The following is a 24,996-nucleotide window of genomic DNA, read 5'->3' on the forward strand; positions in this document are numbered from 1 at the left end:
CTGCCCATGGACACTCACATACACACTCACATACACAAACACATATAAAATGTGCCGGACAGTACTTTGTCCAACTTTCTTCAAAATATAAATTGAAATCCATGCATTGTACCTCCAATTAAAAAGTAAACTTACTGTTGAGAGGAGTACCATAAACATATCAATTTTAATAGGAAATACTAAAATAGCTTTGTGAGTAAATATAAATTAATGTGTATGCACTACACATAAACAATACATAGACACATGGTCTATTGGTTTAAAGATAAACACTACATTGAAAAGCAGTCATTCCAGTGTCAAGGGACTTGTGTACTTTACAAGTAAAAGAGGCATCGTATTTCTAAAGAGAAGGTTACTATAGAAAAATAATGAGGTTTTACCATTTTAACTCTCGAGAAGCTGAGTGCTTGTAAAGCTAGAGGAACATAGAGACAGAGGTCTAGAAATCATGTATTGCCTTCCTGCTGTATACTGAGATTGATGTCTGTGTGTGTGTGTGTGTGCATGTGTGTGCATGTGTGTGGTAAGACTGGAGGTGGGTGATAGGATAGAAAAGGATTAGACGCTACGGGATCCAGAGCTAAAAAAGTAAGGAAAGGAAAGTAGTGAATTAGTATTTTTCTGTCTTTAATGGCTGCACTTAACCCTTGCAGAGAGAACACCACAATGATCTTCCTTACTTCAGCAATTTCAACTCATGGCCAGATTTGTTTCATTCATATCCCTATTCATTCCCCCTAACCTCTGATTATTTTGAAGCCAATCTCAGATATCATAGTAGTCTATGCTTAAGTATTTCAGTGTATATCTTTAAAAAATGAAAATTCTTAAAAACATAACCCTAATGCCATCATCAATCTTAAAAATTACACTGAATATAATAAAATATCAATTTATTTTCAAATTTCCTAAATTACTGCAGAGATGTTTTCCTTTATAGTTTATCTTTAATAAAATCAAAATATTGCCATTATTTTGTCCTATAGAGTTTTTTACGGAGTCTAGATTTTGCACCCCAAAGTGTGGTTTAACACATTTCTCTCCCCCCTGAATTGTATGGAAATTGAGAATTAGACCCAAATTGTTTCAACAATAGGATTTAGAGTATTTTTGAAGAGTAGATGATGCCTGCTTCTGAGATAAGTTTCTCTAATTGTCCCTCTTCTTAGCCAAGAATTTTATAGAAGCTGGTTCAAAGATTAGTATGGTGAAGTAGTCAAATTCAGAATGCCTTGTAGTCTAAAGGGAGAACCAGACATGTATATAACTAACTCTACTAAAAAGCAAAATGCGCTATATTTTCAGAAGTTCCACAGTGCTTGCTTTTGTATCAGTATTAACAGAATGATAAAGTTTCAGTTTCTTTATGATCCTAAAGCTCGGGGAGGGGGTAGCCCCTGAGACAACTCCATCAAACACAAGAGCTCTATGGAACGCAATTTGATGTATAACTTTGAAGATTCCTTCTAGCTCTAAGCCTCAGAGTAATGAGTAAAATTCACAAAGTTTTTGCAAACTCATGAATTTCCCTTAAGCTATACTTGACAAAGCTAGGGAATATTAAGAGGGAAAAGACAGACACATAGCATTACAGCTAAACTGAAGTATTTCTGGATTGTCAATAACTCTACAAGTAGACTTAGGATAGACAATGTGTCGACATGCTTCAGTTCCTCTTTCAAGCAAAACAAAATAAAACACCTGCCTGTGACAAGAGTCATACATTTGAAGAAAAGTGGTAACAGGAGAGTGACTCCAAATCTAGATAGTATGGTTTCATCAAATGTACTGTGCATTTATTTAATACGTTTATATAGTGTACCTTTGGAGTTTTTCAACTAGGTGTACTTTATGTTTTGTATTCTGCTATGATTCATGAATCTGTTTCTTTAGGCACAGACAGCGCACATTGTCCTGGAAGATGGAACTAAGATGAAAGGTTACTCCTTTGGCCATCCATCCTCTGTTGCTGGTGAAGTGGTTTTTAATACTGGCCTAGCAGGGTGAGTAATGCTTCTATTCCAAGGCTTTATTCTTCCTCTATATAGAGGAATAACTGGATGATCTTATTCATGGTGGGAAATTGAAATCACCACATCATCATCATAATACTACACATTGTCCTGAAGTTGCCCTGTGCTTGTACATAGCTTGCTCAAGCCAACCCTGAAAAGGGGCATAGACACAAACTCCTCCCTGTGGCTGTAAATGGAAGAGAATACAGACACTGGTGTTCCCATGCTAAAAAAGAACAAAATTAATTCTAGAAACTTAGGGTACAGAGACACAAGTTATGTGAGATTACCAAGTGGCTTCTGTAAGGCGGGGGGTCAGTATCAATCTGATTTAAGGTGAAAATCAAACAGGGAAAAGGATGGGTAGTACTCTCTAGTGCCATTCCATTAGTGAAGTTAAGAATCAACTTTGCACATCTAATATGAACTATTGTAAGGAGCTAAGAAATTCCTTAGGTGTTATAGTGCAAAATTATATAAAATACAATATATAATTTTGCACTCTAATAAGAAAGGTAAAATAACAGATACATTTATTATCTTAAAGTAATACACAGGAGAGCAGGTTCATAGATCGGATATTTTCAAAATTTATCAACTGAGACTGAATTTAGTATTTAAGTTCTGCTAATAGGTGTAGAGCAACGAAGGTAAGAGTTGCTACAGAAATCATGTAGCTGTTCTTATCTAGGCAACAAATGTTCATCTGGGAACCAGGTGGCTGAAGTTCTGGTCTCAGTTCTAATGGTAACTGATTATGTGATATTGAGAAAATCACTTAACCTTTCTGAATCTTAGTTTCCACATGTAAAGTGTGAGGGGATTGGATTAGATAGTAATTTATGGCTAGGAATTTAAAAAATTATGTCTTAAAGAATTAGGTGGTTTCAAAAGGTTTCCATTAGAGATTCAATAGACTAAACTGTAAAATATTTGATGAATTCTTTAGGGAAATACAGTTAGCCTTTTAAAGACAAGGAGGCATTGGGTTAACTGGTATTGAAGATATTGATTGACCAAACTTCCATTATATTATTAATGTGCATTATCCTCTAAACTCTTAGCTCTCTGTTTGAAATACAGAATATTAGATGGTTTTTAAAATAGTTCCACTGTTGAGAACTTTAACTTACAGTGTATGAAAACTGTTTGCAAAGTTTTGCTTCACCAGGCAATTATTTAAGCCTTTTGACAGCACTAATTACTAGCTGTGTTAATATACCTGCCAACAAACAACTGTTTAATATAGATCAGAATGATGGAGGGCACTCGAGTTTTCTTCTCTGTGATAGATTATGGGTAAGAAATCTTGTCACATCACAAAAGTCAAACAGGACCTGATGGATTAATTTTCTTCCAACAGTGCAGTTCTCTAGGACAAGCTATATTTATTCATTTACTGGCGAGAGCATTGTAGGCATATGTTTAAAGGGAATGGCCAGTTCTTTCATGGCAAGAAAGAAGAAAAGAAGTAAAATTAAATTAATTAAAGACTTTTTTTGATGTAGAAAAATGCATTCATTAATAAGATTAGTCCACACATCCTATTTTCCATTGAGAAATGCTGCTTTCATTCATGCGTGGCTCACTCAGTAAGGTGGTTGATAATTAAGGGAGTTATTTTGTTTTTCATCTTCAAGAAATGCATTTATGTTATGTGTAAGCCTTGGTTAAAAAATTATTAGCTCCTGACAGGTGAGAGGGATCTGAGAAATTAGCTGATGGAGGTGTGGGTAAATATCACAGCATCTTAGTCACTTTAGAGGTTGCTGAGCTGAGAGACTAAGTATTCTGTTGACAAAGGGAGTTCTGGGAGGAGTTAGTCTGGATGAGGGTTGAAGAATTCGTGTTGACTACTGCCAGAGCTGAATTTTATTGCTTTCGAGGTTGTCAGTCTGTCCCCCTCAGCACCTAAATTCACTTTCAGTAGTAATCCACAAGAAAGATTAGGTTTAACTCTCTCTGTGGGAAGTGAAAATGTAAGAGGGTGGGAAAAAAATCTCATTGCAATGCATTCCAATGCATGGAATAGCTGTAGCTAGATCCTGGTATTTATGGGAATAATGTTTCTTATTATTAAGAATAAAGATTTTATATATAATTTTATTTATATATAGAATAAAAACAAGAATACATGTATTCTTATTTTTTCCTTCCCACACTTTAAAATAAAGCTCTTCTGCATTTCTTCTTAATTCCACATCAGTACTTTAAAATAGTTATTTGGAATCTTTTAACTTAGAAGACAGAAATGCTTTGGGTCAATTTTTTTGGGATTGATTTTTTTCTGTAATAAAATAATAACTATCAAACATATACTATCAATGATAACTTGATAATAACTATCAAACATACACCTCTCTATATAACTAAAATATTTTAAAAATCAACTTTATTAAGTATTTCTTTCATAGAAAATAAATCAGAGTTTTAAATGTTCAGTGAATTTTAATAAACATATATACCCAGGCGACCATCATTGACGTAATCAGTATGCTCTTCAGTATCCTAAAAGATATTTTTTAAAAACTTTTCAATTTTTGACAGTTAATATTTTGGTGAAACTGTCAGCCCTCAGTAGTAAATATCAGTTTGGACTCAGTCATGTCTGGTAGGCTAGGGGATTCTTCAGGATATCTGCAAACTTTAAATAGAGCAATATTTAAAAAATTAAGACCCTGTGAAGAATTTTTCAAGGAATTAAAAAATTTAAGAAATTGAGGGAATGAAAACTAAATGAGAATATGCCATATTACTTAAGAGTCTTTTCATATCAGTAATATCGTGGGATAAATTTCCATACTCTATCATAAAATTTCCCTAGGTTTGGCAAAATCTAGAGACGAGCTTGTAGGATTTTATTCTCATGTTCTCTAATTTTCAAGGGTTCAATCATTAAGATCATGTATGTGGAATACATTTTTTTGTTGGTAATTTCTCGGCATCTTTACCTAGGTACCCGGAAGCTCTTACTGACCCTGCTTACAAGGGACAGATTCTCACCATGGCCAATCCTATTGTTGGGAATGGTGGAGCCCCTGACACTACTGCACTGGATGAACTGGGACTTAGCAAATATTTGGAGTCCGATGGAATTAAGGTAGTACCAGTGATGACTATTTAAAAGGCATAGTTGATTTATTAAGAATCTAAGCTGGACAAAATTTCGGCCTCAATCCTATAGTACAAGTCATTAAATTTATATTCTCAATCTTACTCCTAGGTATATGAGAATAATCTTTAACATGACATTATTCTGAGTTTCATTTCTCAGGGCACTCTGGATTTATTTTTAATGCCGTGGATAAAACTGGCTTCATTTGGAAAAATGTTGTTATAAGTTCAGATAACAACTATGCTGCAAGAATTCGAGTTGAATCACCTTTTAAATGGATTTTAAGAATCAACTCTGTATCAATTATTTACCTTTTAAATCTTATCCTCTTTGGGAGATGAGTAAAAGATAACTTGTATGCCAGCCGAAAAGTAAACAAAACTAAAATTTCCTATTCAAGACAAATTTGAATAATATCTTAGGGATGTGAACCATATAAACAATTCAAAAATTTACACTCTAAATTCACCACTCTATTTTTGAATGACTTGGACTGATCATTTAATTTAGTTCTATATCTCACCATTTCCCCCAAATATTTAGTTTCTTTTAAATGTAAATTAAAAAATTGTTTTATTCTCTATGTGCATTAAGCAAATAATTATTAATTAGATTATCGATAAATGCCATGGTGGAAAAGTACAGGGTACTGAGAAGGGGGACCTAGTTTACTCTCAGGATTTGGCAAACCAAGTAAGACTGTTCCCCACATGGTAATTAAGGTAACAATTATTATATTTTACGAGAAAACTTTTTATCACATTTTTTTCAAGTTTCAAAATTTTGAGTGTTGTATCAGCGAATATAATAAAGCTTGAAAAATGCAAACTGACTCTTAAGTCATAACAGGGAGGATAGACTGGGAGTTTGGGATTCACATGTACACACTGCTATATTTAAAATATATAGATAACCAACAAGGACCTACTGTATAGCACAGGGAACTCTGCTCAATATTCTGTAATAACCTAAATGGGAAAAGAATTTGAAAAAGAATGGAAAAAAAATAAATTAATTAATTAAAAAGAAAAGTCACAAGAGTTGGGTAGTATTTTGTGATCACTTTTTAAAAATGACCGCCTGTCTTTCTAGGTTGCAGGTTTGCTGGTGCTGAATTACAGTGATGACTACCACCACTGGCTGGCTGCCAAGAGTCTAGGGCAATGGCTACAGGAAGAAAAGGTGAGAAATAGGATAGGTCATCCAGCATCACCTAAGGACGATTGGTGGGGTGCGTGGAAAGTTGGGAAGGTGTATGTAATTGAAAAGGGCCAAACAGATAAAGTAGATTGGGACCCTTTTGTTTCAGAGCGCGATTCCTTCAGGCTGAAATGTTACTACTGTCCAGAACTGTCCAGAACTCATTCTTTATACAAACACTGAGGACCTTATATTTTCAGTTTATCCACTAGGTGGCACTCATACATGCTTGGTAGACAGACTTTCTCATTCTGGAAAGGGGTTAGAGAAAATTTTAGAATTTTCTACTCTCCGGAGCAACATAACCTCCCCCTTTTAACCAGGATCTAGATATGTAACTTGTGTCATGGATTCTAGTACCAGCTCTACCATTCACGAGCTGTGTGACCTTGCTCAGGTCATGTAATCATACCATACATTCTTAATTTTAATTCTTAATTAATATAAACCGATTGCCGTCAAGTCTCTTTGGGCTTAAAGGTTATGACTATGATGTATAATTAGGTATCACCTCATTTGAAGTAATAAATTTAAAAAGTTACTAACCTTATCTTATATCTTCCTTACTTTAAGTATTATTTTCTAATCAGATAAGGGGATTCTCCTGGTTTGTAAGTCAGACCTACTGAAAGTTAACAGACCTAATATACTAAGCTTTATTTCCAGTGTTACCGTAGCTGCTTTTTGTTAAGTTGCAACTGGGCCTGTAATTGACTGAATATTATTCTGAGAAAGCTCTGCCTCTCTGAGGAGCATCTGCCAATTGAGGCTAAACGTTTCCTCTTTCTAACAAAGCAAAAAATCTTGATCTTTGTTTCCTGAGTCTCATTCTTGCTAAATTTTTACAAGAGAGAAGAAGGCATCTGTATTATCTTCTAGGTCTTTTCTAGTTTCTTCTCAATCATTATCTGAATTTACCTCCTTGTAATCATCATTCAGGAGACTCCTCCCTCCTCCCCTTAATGTTTCCTTTGTGTTATTTAGACACCTGATATTATAGCTGCTTTGTGTTAGAACTAATAGTTGAAGTATAAACTTAATCCATGTTTTGTTAGTTTGTTTTTAAAATGTGCTTTGAATCTTCTTCCATGATCATAGACACATAGAGTAGAAGAGTGTCTAAAATAATAACCAGTTTACCTCCTTCTATGTACAGGTAATGGGAAAACATCTTGCTCAAATATCACTCAGATAATTGATGGAAGAAAAGAAACTAAAACCTGTTTCCTCATTCTTAACTTGCTGCTCTTTCCCCTTTTATCCACGGGGAATACGTTCTAAGACCCCCAGTGGATGCCTGAAACCATGGATAGTACCAAACCCTATATCTACCAAGTCTTTCCCTATGTGTACATACCTATGATAAAGTCTAATTTATAAATTAGGCACAGTAAGGGAATATCTGAATTGCCAGCATCACTGCTCTTGCGCTGTGGAGCCATTATTAAGTAAGATAAGTGTTACTTGAACATAGAACTGCCATACCGCAACAGTTGACCTGACAATCCAGGTGGCTATTAAATGACTAATGGGTGGGCGCTGCTGGACAAAGGGGCGGTTCAGCTTCTGGGTGGGACAGAGCAGGATGGTGGGAGATTTCATCACACTGTTCAGAGTGGTGTACAATTTAAAACTTATGAATTATTTATTTCTGAAATTTTCCATTTAATATTTTCAGACTCTGGTTGATCACAGGTAACTGAAACCACAGGAAGCAAAACTGGGGAGAAGGGGGGAACTTACTGTACTACACCTATCTCTATCCAACCTAGTCAAAGAAACTAAAACAAATGGTGGTGCCTGATTTACTAATAGATTGGGCAAAATTTTAATACAGCATGGCTACCTAACAAGCACCTTCAGGAAAACCTTCAGGATTGCCTACCATGTGCCAGGAACATGTGGTTCACAACATGGGTTTGCCTATTAATTACATATCTTTGCTTATGAAGTTCACAAATTCCATTTTTTAAAAATATATATGTATATATAAGATTATATTATATTACTTATTTAACATTCTGGATTAAAAGCAAAAGAGCTGAAGCAGAAGACTGATGTTCAGAATTTCTCACTTTTCACTCTGAGGAAGGGTCTGGGTATTAAGAGTCCTGTGCCCAATTGAAGAGCAATTTACCTTGTTCTTGTGACAGACACCCTGGATCAGAGAAAAGAAGGAGTAGGGAAATTATTTACTGCTCAAGAAGGTAGATGATGTTAAGTTTGTAACTTGAAAACACTCTGCTGGACCAAATTTCCTCCAATTTTACTGTCACTGCAATTATTTCCCTTACAGGTCCCTGCAATTTATGGAGTGGATACAAGAATGCTGACTAAAATAATTCGAGATAAGGTATGATAGTCATATTTAGCCAAATTTATGTGTGTGTATATATATATATATATATATATATATATATATATATATATATATATATATATGTTTTTTTCCCTTTGCCCAAGGAACCCATTGGTGTGTAAAAGAACAAATCTGGTCAATTTCTGTCATTTGGGTCTCTGCCATCCTGTTTTACTATTTTTGATGTAATTTTCAAGACTGAATACTTGATTGGGATGATTGTTACTGAATGGTTTTGAGATTAATTCACTCAGCAGTAGTTTATTGAGTGCCCACTCTATGTTCACTATTCCAAGTGACAAGTTAAAGCCTTTGTAATTCAGCTCATGTGATAGGGCTAGTGAAACAAGTGGAGAAGGTAACTAGGTGCATAAGAATTTTGCCTAAATTGAATACCTACCTGCTGAAAAAGGAAAACCAGGAAGTGTACAGCACTGGGGCCATTATTTGTTTAGTCCTCTTGGGGGAGTTTTTGAACTTAGTGAGTTATAGTTCGTGGGTGTATTAATGAACCCTGCATGTATTACCTCAGTAATATAGTCTTTCTTGAAATTGTTCCAATGACCAAGATGAAGGTAAGTTTATCGTTTGCTTTCATATCTGCTAGCTGAAATATTTGACCCTTCCTCTGAGAATATCTCAGCCCCATCTACTTCCTTCTTCTTGTTATAAGAGGTGGACACTTGTTTTTTTCTTACATGAAAGCTTCATATCCCAGAACAGAAAGAAACTTTACCTCACGAATGTTAACTAAATTCCCTTAACGCCACCAAAGTTTTCTCATTAAATTATGTATTTTTATGTAAAAAAGATACAAAGTTAAAAAGATTCTTCAAGAAAATCTATTGTACATTGTTGGAATATGTATTGACACAGGATCTCTGTAAACAGAAAAAACAGCTTTGAAAATAAGAACATGGCCACATATCCATGACCAGAAGAAAGACACTGAGAATTTATGCAATCCTTCTACTCTGTCTCTGATTTTATTCCCTGATCCATGATATTCCTGAGAATAGATGTTAGTGAGATTATATATCCCAGGTAGATTTTTGTGTTTTCGTAGCCCAATGATGTTGTGGGAGCAGTAAACAATGATGAGGATACCACAATGGGAAGGGAATAAAATTGGGAAATTCAATTCAAGCTGTAGATTTGGCAGGTTGAATAGAATATAATCAGTCCTAGTAATTTGGGAAAACACTTTACAAGACCATATCATGTTCTTCATGTGATAGGTTAGTTTAAGGTGAACCCTGCTTTTATCAGAGGCAATTAGCTTTTCAAAATTTGGCTGAATACATTAGCACAGACAAAATAGTGGTATTGCCTATTATATTTGATTATGAGTGATATGGGCTCATATTAAAAACGTATGTTGAGGGGGAGACCTTCAAGATGGCAGAGGAGTAAGACGTGGAGATCACCTTCCTCCCCACAAATACATCAGAAATACATCTACATGTGGAACAACCCCTACAGAACACCTACTGAATGCTGGCAGAAGACCTCAGACCTCCCAAAAGGCAAGAAACACCCCACGTACCTGGGTAGGGCAAAAGAAAAAAGAAAAAACGGAGACAAAAGAATAGGGACGGGACCTGCACCAGTGGGAGGGAGCTGTGAAGGAGGAAAGGTTTCCACACACTAGGAAGCCCCTTCGCGGGTGGAGACTGCGGGTGGCGGAGGGGGGAAGCTTTGGGGCCACGGAGGAGAGCGCAGCCACAGGGGTGCGGAGGGCAAAGTGGAGAGATTCCCGCACAGAGAATCGGTGCCGAGCAGCACTCACCAGCCCGAGAGGCTTGTCTGCTCACCCGCCGGGGCGGGCGGGGGCTGGGAGCTGAGGCTCAGGCTTCGGTCGGATCCCAGGAGAGGACGGGGGTTGGTGGCATGAACACAGCCTGAAGGGGCTAGTGCGCCACAGCTAGCTGGGAGGGAGTCCGGGAAAAAGTCTGGAGCTGCCTAAGAGGCAAGAGACCATTGTTTCCTGGTGCGTGAGGAGAGGGGATTCAGAGCGCCACCTAAACGACCTCCAGAGACGGGCACGAGCTGCGGCTATCAGTGTGAACCCCAGAGACGGGCATGAGACACTAAGGCTGCTGCTGCAGCCACCAAAAAGCCTATGTGCGAGCACAGGTCACTCTACACACCGCCCCTTCCGGGAGCCGGTGCAGCCCACCACTGCCAGGGTCCCATGATCCAGGGACAACTTCCCCGGGAGAATGCACGGCGTGCCTCAGGCTGCTGCAATGTCACGCCAGCCTCTGCCGCTGCAGGCTCGACCCGCGTCCGTACCCCTCCCTCCCTCCGGCCTAAGTGAGCCAGAGCCCCCTAATCAGCTGCTCCTTTAACCCCGTCCTGTCTGAGCAAAGAAAAGATGCCCTCAGATGACCTACATGCAGAGACGGGGCCAATCCAAAGCTGAACCCCAGGAGCTGTGCGAACAGAGAAAGGAAAATCCCTCTGAGCAGCCTCAGGAGCAGTGGATTAAATCTCCACAGTCAACTTGATGTACCCCGCATTTCTGGAATACCTGAATAGACAATGAATCATCACAAAATTGAGGAGGTGGACTTTGAGAGTAACGACATATATATATTTTTCCTTTTTCTCTTTTTGTGAGTGGCCGTGTGGCTGACAGGGTCTTGATGCTCTGGCCAGATGTCAGGGCTGTGCCTCTGAGGTGGGAGTGCCGAGTTCAGGACATTGGTTCACCAGAGAACTCCCTGCTCCACCTAATATCAAATGGCGAAAGCTCTCCCATATATCTCCATCTCAACGCTAAGACCCAGCTCCACTCAATGACCAGCAAGCTACAGTGCTGCACGCCCTATGCCAAACGAATAACAAGACAGGAACACAACCACACCCATTAGCAGAGAGGCTGCCTAAAATCATAATAAGGTCACAGACACCCCAAAACACATTATCGGATGCGGTCCTGCCCACCAGAAAGACAAGATCCAGCCTCATCCACCAGAACACAGGCACTAGTCCCCTCCACCAGGAAGCCTACACAGCCCACTGAACCAACCTTAGCCACTGGGGGCAGACACCAAAAACAACGGAAACTACAAACCTGAAGCCTGTGAAAAGGAGACACCAAAAACAGTAACTTAAGAAAAATGAGAAGACAGAGAAACACACAAGAGATGAAGAAGCAAGGTATAAACCCACCAGACCAAACAAATGAAGAGGAAATAGACAGTCTACCTGAAAAAGAATTCAGAGTAATGATAGTAAAGATGTTCCAAAATCTTGGAAATAGAATGGAGAAAATACAAGAAACGTTTAACAAGGACATAGAAGAACTAAAGAGCCAACAAACATGATGAACAACACAATAAATGAAATTAAAACTTCTCTAGAAGGAATCAATAGCAGAATAACTGAGGCAGAAGAATGGATAAGTGACCTGGAAGATAAAAGAGTGGAAATAACAACTGCAGAGCAGAATAAAGAAAAAAGAATGAAAAGAATTGAGGACAGTCTCAGAGACCTCTGGGACAATATTAAATACACCAACATTCGAATTATAGGGGTCCCAGAAGAAGAAGAGAAAAAGAAAGGGACTGAGAAAATATTTGAAGAGATTATAGTTGAAAACTTCCCTAATATGGAAAAGGAAATAGTTAATCAAGTCCAGGAAACGCAGAGAGTCCCATACAGGATAAATCCAAGGAGAAACAAGCCAAGACACATATTACTCAAACTATCAAAAATTAAATACAAAGAAAATATATTAAGATCAGCAAGGGAGAAACAACAAATAACATACAAGGGAATCCCCATAAGGTTAACAGCTGATCTTTCAGCAGAAACTCTGCAAGCCAGAAGAGAGTGGCAGGACATATTTAAAGTGATGAAAGGGGAAAACCTACAACCAAGATGACTCTACCCAGCAAAGATCTCATTCAGATTCAACAAAGAAATTAAAATCTTTACAGACAAGCAAAAGCTAAGAGAATTCAGCACCACCAAACCAGCTTTACAACTAATGCTAAAGGAACTTCTCTAGGCAGGAAACACAAGAGAAGGAAAGGACCTACAATAACAAACCCAAAACAATTAAGAAAATGATAATAAGAACATACATATCAATAATTACCTTAAATGTAAATGGATTAAATGCTCGAAACAAAAGACATGGGCTGGCTGAATGGATACAAAACAACACCCGCATATATGCTGTCTACAAGAGACCCACTTCATACCAGAGACACAAAGAACTGAAGGTGAGGGGATGGAAAAAGATAGTCCATGGAAATGGAAATCAAAAGAAAGCTGGAGTAGCAATTCTTATATCAGACAAAATAGACTGTAAAATAAATACTATTACAAGAGACAAAGAAGGACACTACATAATGATGAAGGGATCAATCCAAGAAGAAGATATAACAACTGTAAGTATTTATGCACCCAACAAAGGAGCACCTCAATACATAAGGAAAATGCTAACAGCCATAAAAGGGGAAATTGACAGTAACACAATCATAGTAGGGGACTTTAAGACCACACTTTCAACAATGGACAGATGATCAAAAAATTAAAAAAAGAAGGAAACACAAGCTTTAAATGATACATTAAACAAGATGGAGTTAATTGATATTTATAGGACATTCCATCCAAAAACAACAGAATACACTTTCTTCTTAAGTGCTCATGGAACATTCTCCAGGATAGATCATTTCTTGGGTCACAAATCAAACCTTAGTAAATTTAAGGAAATTGAAATCATACCAAGTATCTTTTCTGACCACACCTCTATGAGACTAGATATCAATTACAGGAAAAAAATCTGTAAAAAATACAAACACATGGAGGCTAAACAATACACTACTTAATAACCAAGATATCACTGAAGAAATCAAAGAGGAAATCAAAAAATACCTAAAAACAAATGACAATGAAATCACAATGACCCAAAACCTATGGGATGCAGCAAAAGCAGTTCTAAGAGGGACGTATATAGCAATACAATCGTACCTCAGGAAACAAGAAATACCTCAAATAAACAAACTAACCTTACACCTAAAGCGATTAGAGAAAAAAGAAGAACAAAACCCCAAAGTTAGCAGAACGAAAGAAATCATAAAGATCAGATCAGAAATAAATGAAAAATAAAAGAAGAAAACAACAGCAAAGATCAATAAAACTAAAAGCTGGTTCTTTGAGAAGACAAACAAAATTGATAAACCATTAACCAGACTCATCAAGAAAAAAAGTGAGAAGACTCAAATCAATAGAATTAGAAATGAAAAAGGAGAAGTAACAACTGACACTGCAGAAATACAAAGGATCATGAGAGATTACTACAAGCAACTCTATGCCAATAAAATGAACAACATGGAAGGAATGGAAAAATTCTTAGAAAAGCACAACCTTCTGAGACTGAACCAGGAAGAAATAGAAAATATAAATAGACCAATCACAAGCAGTGAAATTGAGACTGTGATTTAAATGCTTCCAACAAACAAAAGCCCAGGACCAGATGGCTTCACAGGCAAATTCTATCAAATATTTAGAGAAGAGCTAATACCTATCCTTCTCAAACTCTTCCAAAATATAGCATAGTGAGGAGCACTCCCCAAATCATTCTACGAGGCCACCATCACCATGATACCAAAACCAGACAAAGATGTCACAAAGAAAGAAAACTACAGGCCAGTATCACTGATGAACATAGATGAAAAATTCCTCAACAAAATACTAGGAAACAGAATCTAACAGCACATTTAAAGGATCATACACCATGATCAAGTGGGGTTTAGCCCAGGAATTCAAAGATTTTTCAATATATGCAAATCAATCAATGTGATACACCATATTAACAAATTGAAGGATAAAAACCATATGATCATCTCAATAGATGCAGAAAAAGCTTTTGACAAAATTCAAGACCCGTTTATGATAAAAAACCTCCAGAAGGTAGGCATAGGGGGAACTTACCTCAACATAATAAAGGCCATTTATGACAAACCCACAGCCAACATCGTTCTCAATGGTGAAAAACTGAAACCATTTCCACTAATATCAGGAATGAGACAAGGTTGCCCACTCTCACCACTGTTATTCAAAATAGCTTTGGAAGTTTTAGCCACAGCAATCAGAGAAGAAAAAGAAATAAAAGGAATCCAAATCAGAAAAGAAGAAGTAAAGCTGTCACTGTTTGCAGATGACATGATACAATATATAGAGAATCCTAAAGATGCTACCAGAAAACTACTAGAGCTAATCAATGAATTTGGTAAAGTAGAAGGATACAAAATTAATGCACAGAAATCTCTTGCATTCCTATACACTAATGAAAAATATGAAAGAGAAGTTAAGGAAACACTCCCATTTACCATTGCAACAAAAAGAATAATATACCTAGGAATAAACCTACCTAAGGAGACAAAACACCCATATGCAGAAAACTATACGACACTGATGAAAGAAATTAAAGATGATACAAACAGATGGAGAGATATACCATGTTCTTGGATTGGAAGAATCAACGTTGTGAAAATGACTATACTACCCAAAGCAATCTACAGATTCAATGAAATCCCTATCAAATTATCAATGGCATTTTTCACAGAATTAGAACAAAAAATTTCACAATTTGTATTGAAACACAAAAGACCCCGAATAGCCAAAGCAATCTTCAGGAAGAAAAACAGAGCTGGAGGAATCAGGCTCCCTGACTTCACATTACACTACAAAGCTACAGTAATCAAGACAGTATGGTACTGGCACAAAAATAGAAAGAGATGAATGGAACAGGATAGAAAGCCCAGAGATAAACCCATGCACATAGGGTCCCCTTATTTTTGATAAAGGAGGCAAGAATATACAATGGGGAAAAGACAGCCTCTTCAATAAGTGGTGCTGATAAAACTGGACAGTTACATGTAAAAGAATGAAATTAGAACATTCCCTAACACCATACACAAAAATAAACTCAAAATGCATTAAAGACCTAAATGTAAGACCAGACACTCTAAACTCTCAGAGGAAAACATAGGCAGAGCATTCTATGACATAAATCACAGCAAGATCCTTTTTGACCCACCTCCTAGTGTAATGGAAATAAAAACAAAAATAAACAAATGAGACCTAATGAAACTTAAAAGCTCTTGTACAGCCAAGGAAACCATAAAAAAGACAAAAAGACAACGCTCAGAATGGGAGAAAATATTTACAAATGAAACAACTGACACAGGATTAATCTCCAAAATTTACAAGCAGCTCATGCAGCTCAATATCAAAAAAACAAACAACCCAATCCAAAAATGGGCAGAAGACCTAAATAGACATTTCTCCAAAGAAGACATACAGATGTCCAAGAAGCATATGAAAAGCTGCTCAACATCACTATTAGAAAAATGCAAATCAAAACTACAGTGAGGTATCACCTCACACCAGTTAGAATGGTCATCATCAGAAAATCTACAAACAACAAATGCTGGAGAGGGTGTGGAGAAAGGGCACTGTCTTGCACTTTTGGTGGGAATGTAAATTGATATAGCCACTATGGACAACAGTATGGAGGTTCCTTAATAAACTAAAAATAGAATTACCATATGACCCAGCAATCCCACTACTGGGCATATACCCAGAGAAAACTATAATTCAAAAAGACACATGCCCCGCCATGTTCATTGCAGCACTATTTACAATAGCCAGCACATGGAAGCAACCTAAATGCCCATCGACAGATGAATGGATAAAGAAGATGTGGTACATATACACAATGGAATATTACTCAGCCATAAAAAGGAACGAAATTGGGTCTTTTGTAGAGACGTGGATGGATCTAGAGACTGTCATACAGGGTGAAGTAGGTCAGAAAGAGAAAAACAAATATTGTATGTTAACGCATATGTGTGGAACGTAGAAAAATGGTACAGATGAACCGGTTTGCAGGGCAGAAATTGAGACACAGATGTAGAGAACAAACGTATGAACACCAAGGGAGGAAAGTGGCGGTGGGGTGGTGGTGGTGTGATGAATTGGGATATTGGGATTGACATATGTACACTAATATGTATAAAATGGATAACTAATAAGAACCTGCTGTATAAAAAAAATAAAATTAAATTAAAAAATTTTTTTTAAATTAAAAAAAAAAGATGTGGCACATATATATAATGGAATATTACTTAGCCATAAAAAGAAGTGAAATTGGGCTTCCCTGGTGGTGCAGTGGTTGAGAATCCGCCTGCCAATGCAAGGGACACGGGTTCGAGCCCTGGTCTGGGAAGATCCCATATGCCACGGAGCAACTGGGCCCGTGAGCCACAACGACTGAGCCTGCGCGTCTGGAGCCTGTGCTCCGCAACAAGAGAGGCCGCAATAGTGAGAGGCCCACTCACCGCGATGAAGAGTGGCCCCCACTCGCCACAACTAGAGAAAGCCCTCGCACAGAAACGAAGACCCAACACAGTCAAAAATAAATAAATTAATTTCAAAAAAAAAAAAGCGAAATTGAGTTATTTGTAGTGAGATGGATCGACTTAGAGTCTGTCATACAGAGTGAAGTAAGTCAGAAAGAAAAAACAAATACCGTATGCTAACACATATATATGGAATCTAAAAAAAAAAAAATAGTTCTAAAAAATCTAGGGGCAGGAAAGGAATAAAGACGCAGACGTAGAGAATGGACCTGAGGGCACAGGGAGGGGGAAGGGTAATCTGGGACGAATTGAGAGAGTGGAATGGACATATATACACTACCAAATGTAAAATAGCTAGTGGGAAGCAGCCACATAGCTCAGGGAGATCAGCTCGGTGCTTTGTGACCACCTAGAGGAGTGGGATAGGGAGGGTGGGAGGGAGACCAAGAGGGAGGGGATATGGGGATATATGTATATGTATAGCTGATTCACTTTGTTATAAAGCAGAAAGTAACACACCATTGTAAAGCAATTATACTCCAATAAGGATGTTAAAAACGACAACAACAACAACAACAGCAAAACTATGTCGTGGCTTTCAGTTCTATTAGTCTTAGGTTGAAAAGTAAGGGTGTTTGTCATTCAGCATGCTTTAAGAAAAAGGGAATGAGAACTGAAAACCGAATTTCAAAGTTAGGGATCCATAAATATAGTCAAGGATTTCTGTGATTTGGATTATAAAAGTAAGTGGAGATCACTATGAAACTTAATAATCCAGTATGGAAGTGAAAGGTGATTTTTACTATTTTTTCCCAGAGTGTGAGGTAGTACTCTGGTTTTAATAATCACACTGAAATAACCATCTGACCCTCTAACCACGTTGCTGGTACTCACTCACTCCCAAGTTACTTCTCCTAAGGAATGCGTTTCAAAGGGAAATAAAGGCTTTCCTCTATTTCCTTCAGTGCAACAATTTCCTTGGAGAAAAGCAAATCAATGAATTATTTTGACTTGTTCCCTCCCTCAATAAAGTCTTGATTATGAAATATACCATTTTCTAAATAGGTCAAAGTAGACTTACTAACAAGTAAATCTCAAGACAGCTAAGAATAATATAACATTTGCCACGTTCAAGCTAGCAAGGTTAATTTGTAAAAACTTTACAGAGGGTTAAGCATGCTCTAAAGTTCAAGCCCTTATTAGCATGTCTAAAGCAGTGAACCCTTTCATAGAAACTTCTCAAAGTGTGTGACTTATACAGCATTCCACATTTTTTTGTTTGTGAATTTTACTCTCTAATAAGTTTGCATTCTTTTTCAATTTTCAGCTATTTTTAGACTTCTTTTTTTCTTCTCAATTGATTATTTTGTCGACGTCACCCACGAAATAGCTTTAGGTCATAAGTACTCTAAATGCTCTGATTTGCATCTACTGGAGACCTGAATTCTGTTGCCCTTTGACTTTGCTTACCCCAGGTGACTGTCTCAGCCCTCAAAGAACTAATTGTACCTTCTCATAGTGTTTCCCAAAATGTACCATGCAAACTGCTTCATCTTTCCTAGTTGAGAAGATGAAGATCTCTTGCTGATGGTTATGAGTATGTTATAAAGACATCTAAATAGTGGAGCAGCTGTGTAAGTCCCTGTGAATTTAACCTGTCAGCACCTGCGTCATTGCTCCCTGTTAACTGTCTAATTTTTTAATTTGATAGGGTACCATGCTTGGGAAGATTGAATTTGAAGGTCAGTCTGTGGACTTTGTGGATCCAAATAAGCAGAATTTGATTGCTGAGGTTTCAACCAAGGTGAGAAATTTTCCTTCATGTTTTGTAGTTTTATTTTATTCCCTTTAGACCTTCCTCTTTTGTAATATCAAAATCTTCTTTTAGGTAGAGGTCATCTTCCAGAAGCGTCAGAGTTGAGGGAAAAAAGGGTCTCATAGCAGTTAAAATTGATATATTACAAAATCAGTGCATTTAAAGTTATAACTTTTACTTACAGAGTGATCTTCATGGCCTGATTTAGAGGCTGTTTACTGTTATTTTAATTTTTCTTCTCTCCTCTTGTGGTTCCTTAGCTCAAGACTTTAACAATGTCAAATAAAAGGGCTGTTCAATTGAATATCAGGAATCAGAGCGAATGGTCTGCCAGAGAGTCAAGAACACGTTATAGAAATCAGACCCAGTACAGTAATCAGAACCTGGGGTCATTTTGTGCAGGGAAAAGTATTCCTGAGCACACTGAAGATTTAATGTATTATAGCTCAGTTCAAAGAGTAGTATTCATGACGATGACTGTATCACCCCAAAGTGAGATATGTTTATTGTATATTTACAGGAAGGTATAGAGTACATCTTAGAAAGATGTGTTGATTTTGAGTGAATATCTGTTAATGTAGTTGTGAGTCTCTTGGGCTACAGCCTCTGTCGTTGGGGACCATAGAGGTTGGTGGGGTAGGCAAGCAAGTAGGCACCATGGAGAGAATACTGTGATAAATGCTGTCCTTGGAATGTGCATGAGGTACCATAAAGGCATGTGTGGGGAAACATCCAATGAAATAGGTGGATCAGGGGAGGTTTTTACAGAGGAATTAGGCTTGTTCTGAGACATAAAGAGCAATTCGGTAGATGGAGAGCTAGGAGAACTCGTTTCAGGCAGAGGAAATGGCATGTGTTGAAAGGCACAGAGGTATGAGACGATACGGTGTCTCTGAAGAGTTATGTGTAGTTTGGTGTGGCTGACCTAAGGGTTCACACATATAGGTTCCCACATTTGGCCAAAGATGAGTGGAGATGGACGGGGCTAGAGCTAGATGGTTTAGTACCGTTGGCTAAATAAATCAACCAACTTGGAGACTACTGGGAACCCATTTGGCATCATTTTGGAGCAAAGTAAACTGGATAAAAGAGCAGATGACTAGAAAGTTATTGCAACTAATTAGGACAAAACTCGTGAAAGCCTAGCCTGAGCAGTAACAGCAGGAAAAGAGACAGCAGGGTGGCTTAGACAAATAGGAGAAAGAGGTTTTAACATATTTTCCTATGAAGTGGTTTTGTTTGAGACACAGAGTGATAGAGGGCTATTTTTATAGAATTTTAGAGTTTAGAACTACCTTGGAGATCTAGTCTAGATTTTCCAAATGTGAGAAGTATTGGCCTGGAGAAAGTCATCTTAAAAAAATTCTGTGGTCAATTAAGGTTGAAAAATACTGCATAATATATTCCTGTCTTGGAGATTCCTAGCAAATTCATATATCCCAGTTTCTGTGAGGTCTTGCTTACTTCTGTCATTCTGTACAGAGAGTATATGGTGTGTTTGTGTAGACACCAGATTGCAAATTTCATCTAAAACCTTTAACAGACTTTGAAATCATTCTAAATTCAGAATGTGCTAGCTGACTCTCGAAGCTGGGACCAGTGTGGGCACCCAGCCCTCTAGGCTTTCCCTCTCTCTCTCTTATTTCTTCTTTTACGACTTTGGGGAACTACTTCTTGGGTAAATGCCTGTGAAAATGGATCTGACTCCTAGCAGTGCTTAAAACATAGGTAATGATTATGATATGCTCTGGGATCCTTTTATGAAGCCTACCATTTAAATGCAAATGATTGCACAGTAACCTAAAGGGACCAGGGGTCTACACTAGCTTAGCAAGTCCTCTGACTCAGACTGATTTTATCCATTAGCCCCACTGCATAAGCCTAATGCACAACAGCTCTACCTCATCCAAACTTTATTGCAAGTTAAGGATCAAGTGGTATTTAAAGCATGATATATCTATTACTACATCTGTTTAGTGCTGAATCAGGCAATAATACTTGGAAATTCCATTGCAACTGGTTGTTAATGAGGCAAAACATGGGAAAGATATTTGTTAATTATGGAAGCAACCAATTTCTTAGGGATAACTGTTATTACTGTAATCAACATTTTATACAAAACAGCAAGGTACTTTGTTCTCATGAAGAAGGTAGAGTTTGTGGCATTTGCTGTGCCTTTCTTACAAATTGATTGTTAACTGCCAGCCACTCCCTAGTGGTTAGCAATCAATCTGTTACCAAGTGCAGAGCATCCTGAGATGTTTATGATATTGATGTGTTGCTCATAGCTGGACCTTCTCTCTTACTCTCTGTTTTTTAAAATGGCAGGATGTCAAGGTGTATGGCAAAGGAAATCCCACGAAAGTGGTAGCTGTAGACTGTGGGATAAAAAACAATGTAATCCGCTTACTAGTAAAGGTAAGTAATTTGTTCCATCTCAAGGATGGGGGTTTCTAATATTGATCATTAGTGTTAATCTGATTTCCTCTATCTGTTTCAGAGAAAGCTTGTGTATTCTGTCAGAATGTCAGGGGATATACTCTCTTCTTTTTGCCTTTGATCTATTAGATAACACATTTATTCCTGTTAAAATTAGAGATGTAGATTTCTGTTAAAAAAAAAAACCTCAAAGGCCACAAAAACACAGAAGGAAATGAAGACTGTTCTTTTCACTTACTGACTGACATTCTGAGACATGACACACTCAGTTTCTTGGGGTTTAGAGATAACCAAAAAGGTAGTCAGTAGGAGAACTCCCCCTTTGGGTTACATTTATTATGTACCACATGTTTGTAGGGATCATGCCCTGATATAGTACAAACTTGCACATTGCTTTATATCAACTCTTAGAGAACCAATTGAAATTAGACCTTAAAAATACTTGAGGAGAACGTAACCATTATTACAGTGTTTTCTTAAACATTGTTTTGTTGGGATTTCTCCTTCTCCTCTTTCTCTCTCTGTCTCCCTCTGTCTCTTTGTCTTTCTATTTCTCTTATACACATGCACCCCACCCCTGGATATATTTGCATAACACCAGATTAGCATGGGTAAAGGAGAATTCTTCAATTCACTTTTTTTGTTATAGAATATCAGCAACATCCAAATCATGATTTTGAATGCTGATCAATTTTATTAACAACAATGTGCATGGACCCTTAAATAGTAGATGCTGTGGTTGGCCTAGCCATATCTCCCTTTCATTTTATCATTTTAAGACATTTTGTTCATCTTCTAATTGCAAGTGTCTGCATCTTATTGCCTGAGGGCTCTCTTTGGTTGGTTGGAGGCTGCTGGCAGGCAGGAAATGACATAGAATTAATGATCCCTGGAGCAGCCCCAATCAATGACAGAGTATAAATTCCCCAGCTCCCTTGCCACATTGCTAAGCTGTCTTTAGGTGAAATATGCTACACTGGCTCTCAGAATTCCCCAGTGGGCTGAAGCTCCTTTTCTTCATTGTAGTAACTGCCCGATAATGCACACTTTATTAGGGTCTTTCCCCATGTTGCTTTCTATTTCTATTTCCTGGAAACCCCTCGAAAGAAACTTCTTTCTCTCAAATTCTTATATCAGGAAATGCTTCTAGGGAAATACTCAAAGACATCTTTCCATCCACTTTTGTATAGAAAAGTTCTAATTTTTCTATCAGAATATAGGTATTATAGATAATATGAAAAAACCCTAGGAAAGAAATCATTAAAATTTGGTCAGACAAAAAATACAGAATTGAAAAAGGTGAGAGGTGGACCAAATTAAATTTTGGAGAAAGGGATTTATCTTCTTTTTTGCAACTCCCTCTCCCAGAGCTAGGGAAGATAACCTGTATTCCTGTGTGCCCAGTCACGAAGCCTTTAGGTCTGCAGCCTCCTGAAGTGTGGGAAAATGCATCATCTATTTTTTCAGAATCAAAATGTAAATAGTGTTTTTTTTCTCCACTTTCTATCCTAGGGTCCATTTACATCACACAAAATATGAGTCAACAAAGAGTTTTTTGCTCAGCATTATTTATTTGAATCGTGGACTCAGTTTCCCTTCCCTTTCGGGAGTAATTAGCCAAGAGAAGGTTTACCACTTCGGCGAAGAAAAATATTATTAAATTGACCATTCTTGTGTTTCTTTTCCAGCGAGGAGCAGAAGTGCATGTAGTGCCCTGGAATCATGATTTCACCAAGATGGAGTATGATGGGCTTTTAATTGCCGGAGGACCTGGGAACCCAGCTCTTGCACAGCCACTAATTCAGAATGTCAAAAAGGTGCAGTGAACCTGGCATAGTCTGTGTCTGTGTGTGAAGTGGAGAGAGTCTGCTCTGCGCGGCCGAAAAAGCTGTAATATATTTTATTTATACAAGTAATTTTTTAGTACTCCTATTTGTGACCTCTGAGGCAATGTCAGCACAGATAGTATATAGGGGGAACCAACGAGGAGAGAGTTCCACAGGAAGAAGAAAAAAGAACTTCAGACAAAGTGACTGGGATTGTGTCCTTGAGTGCATAGAGCTGGAGTCCAATCTCCAAATGTGTTGTCTGTACAACTGGAAAATGACAACTTGGGACCTATAAGACCTTCAAGTTTCCAGAGAAATATTAAATTAGATTTAGTTTAGTCTGGATGTTAAGTACATTCTATTGAACTTTAATGCTGCAAATTGTCAATCCTGTCCTTATTTATCTTCTAACTTTTTATTCAATTACTATTGTCTTTACCTTGTAAATTAAGAAAAAAAAAATGCTTCATTTCATTCCTTCAGAGATTGCATTTTTTGGACTCGTTCTTCTGGAGTAATAAAATTTTTCCCTGATTTAGATCTTGGAGAGTGATCGCAAAGAGCCATTGTTTGGAATCAGTACAGGAAATTTAATAACAGGATTGGCTGCTGGTGCCCAAGCCTACAAAATGTCTATGGCCAACAGGTAAGGCAGTTATGCTTCTGTTTCCATGTCAAACTGGCTCTGAAATACTGTTAGTAACTAAACCGAAAAGACTTAGAAAACAACGTGCCATTTTCTTCAGAATAAATCGATAAGCACACTATTAAATGGTTCGCAGTTGTCTGACTACCTGATACCACTTTCATTGCATTTTTGAAAGGCAGCCTTCTCTAACGATAACTTTGCCGTAGTTTAAAGTTATTTTCCTTTCCTTGGCATAAATTGAAGTTATAATACTCAATCAAATAATATTCCAAGGGAAATTGTTCTGATTTTAAGCTTGATTTCAGAGCACTGATAACATTGTAAAACTCTAGTGTGACTTAAGAACCGAGAAGTCTTCAGCTCCTCTTGGTTTTACTTCCTTACCCCAAATGATGTTAATTTATTCAACATGGAACTTTCCCCCACAGTCCACCCTCCACATAAAGTATAATTCAGATTGATTCAGGACTGAGTAGTTATCTCTTTATTATCCCCCAAGAACTCTTCTTTGGCTTTAAAATTACTGTAGCTCCCTTAAAATAAGTGGCTTATATTTGTCTCTGTTCAGCTAGTGAGCAAATCTTAGCTTTTTGTTATGAGTGCAATTCCCCTTTTCTAAAACTGATTACAGAAGTTTAATAGACCTGATATTTAACACACAACAAAGCTTCCGGAATTGATTTTTGTCCTAAAATGATTGGGATTAACAATCTGTGACTTTTCTCATGGAGTAATTTTCACTAAGCAATTGAAACTTTTGAATTTTAATAGGCTTTTCTTGTTCACTATTTTACAACTAATGCATTTATATTCTTTTCTTCACTTTTCCTTTTCCGTATCCTTTTCCCCCTTTTCTCTCCAGAGGGCAGAATCAGCCTGTTTTGAATATCACAAACAGACAGGCTTTCATTACTGCTCAGAATCATGGCTATGCCCTGGACGGCACCCTTCCAGCTGGTTGGAAACCACTTTTTGTGAATGTCAATGATCAAACAAATGAGGTAAGTGCTCTCAGTAAACCTGTTGAGTGAGTGATGAGAAGTGCAGGACTTTGAATACTCTGTTTTACAATGACCTTTCCCTTGTTTATGTGGGCTTTTCTGGGGTGTGTATGTGGAAGAATTCTTGTTACAGATTATTTCCCACAGCCCTCTGCTTTTTAAAAAGTCATTTCTCTGTCTTATTCTCTT

The 24,996-nt window shown here is 37.5% G+C and overlaps 1 protein-coding gene across 1 annotated transcript in view; it reads left to right on the forward strand.

The window, feature by feature from the left end:
* The window catches only part of CPS1 (carbamoyl-phosphate synthase 1), a 395,122-nt gene that overhangs the window by 272,577 nt on the left and 97,549 nt on the right, over positions 1-24,996 (forward strand). The window contains exons 3-11 of the mRNA XM_059928619.1: positions 1,897-2,006; positions 4,974-5,118; positions 6,226-6,315; positions 8,630-8,686; positions 18,785-18,877; positions 21,218-21,307; positions 23,017-23,145; positions 23,697-23,803; positions 24,669-24,807. Of these exons, the coding sequence (XP_059784602.1) occupies positions 1,897-2,006; positions 4,974-5,118; positions 6,226-6,315; positions 8,630-8,686; positions 18,785-18,877; positions 21,218-21,307; positions 23,017-23,145; positions 23,697-23,803; positions 24,669-24,807 (960 nt within the window). The remainder of the gene's footprint in view (positions 1-1,896; positions 2,007-4,973; positions 5,119-6,225; positions 6,316-8,629; positions 8,687-18,784; positions 18,878-21,217; positions 21,308-23,016; positions 23,146-23,696; positions 23,804-24,668; positions 24,808-24,996) is intronic.

The sequence above is a fragment of the Balaenoptera ricei genome, chromosome 7 (genome assembly GCF_028023285.1).
Source record: "Balaenoptera ricei isolate mBalRic1 chromosome 7, mBalRic1.hap2, whole genome shotgun sequence".
Classification (NCBI taxonomy): Eukaryota; Metazoa; Chordata; class Mammalia; order Artiodactyla; family Balaenopteridae; genus Balaenoptera; species Balaenoptera ricei.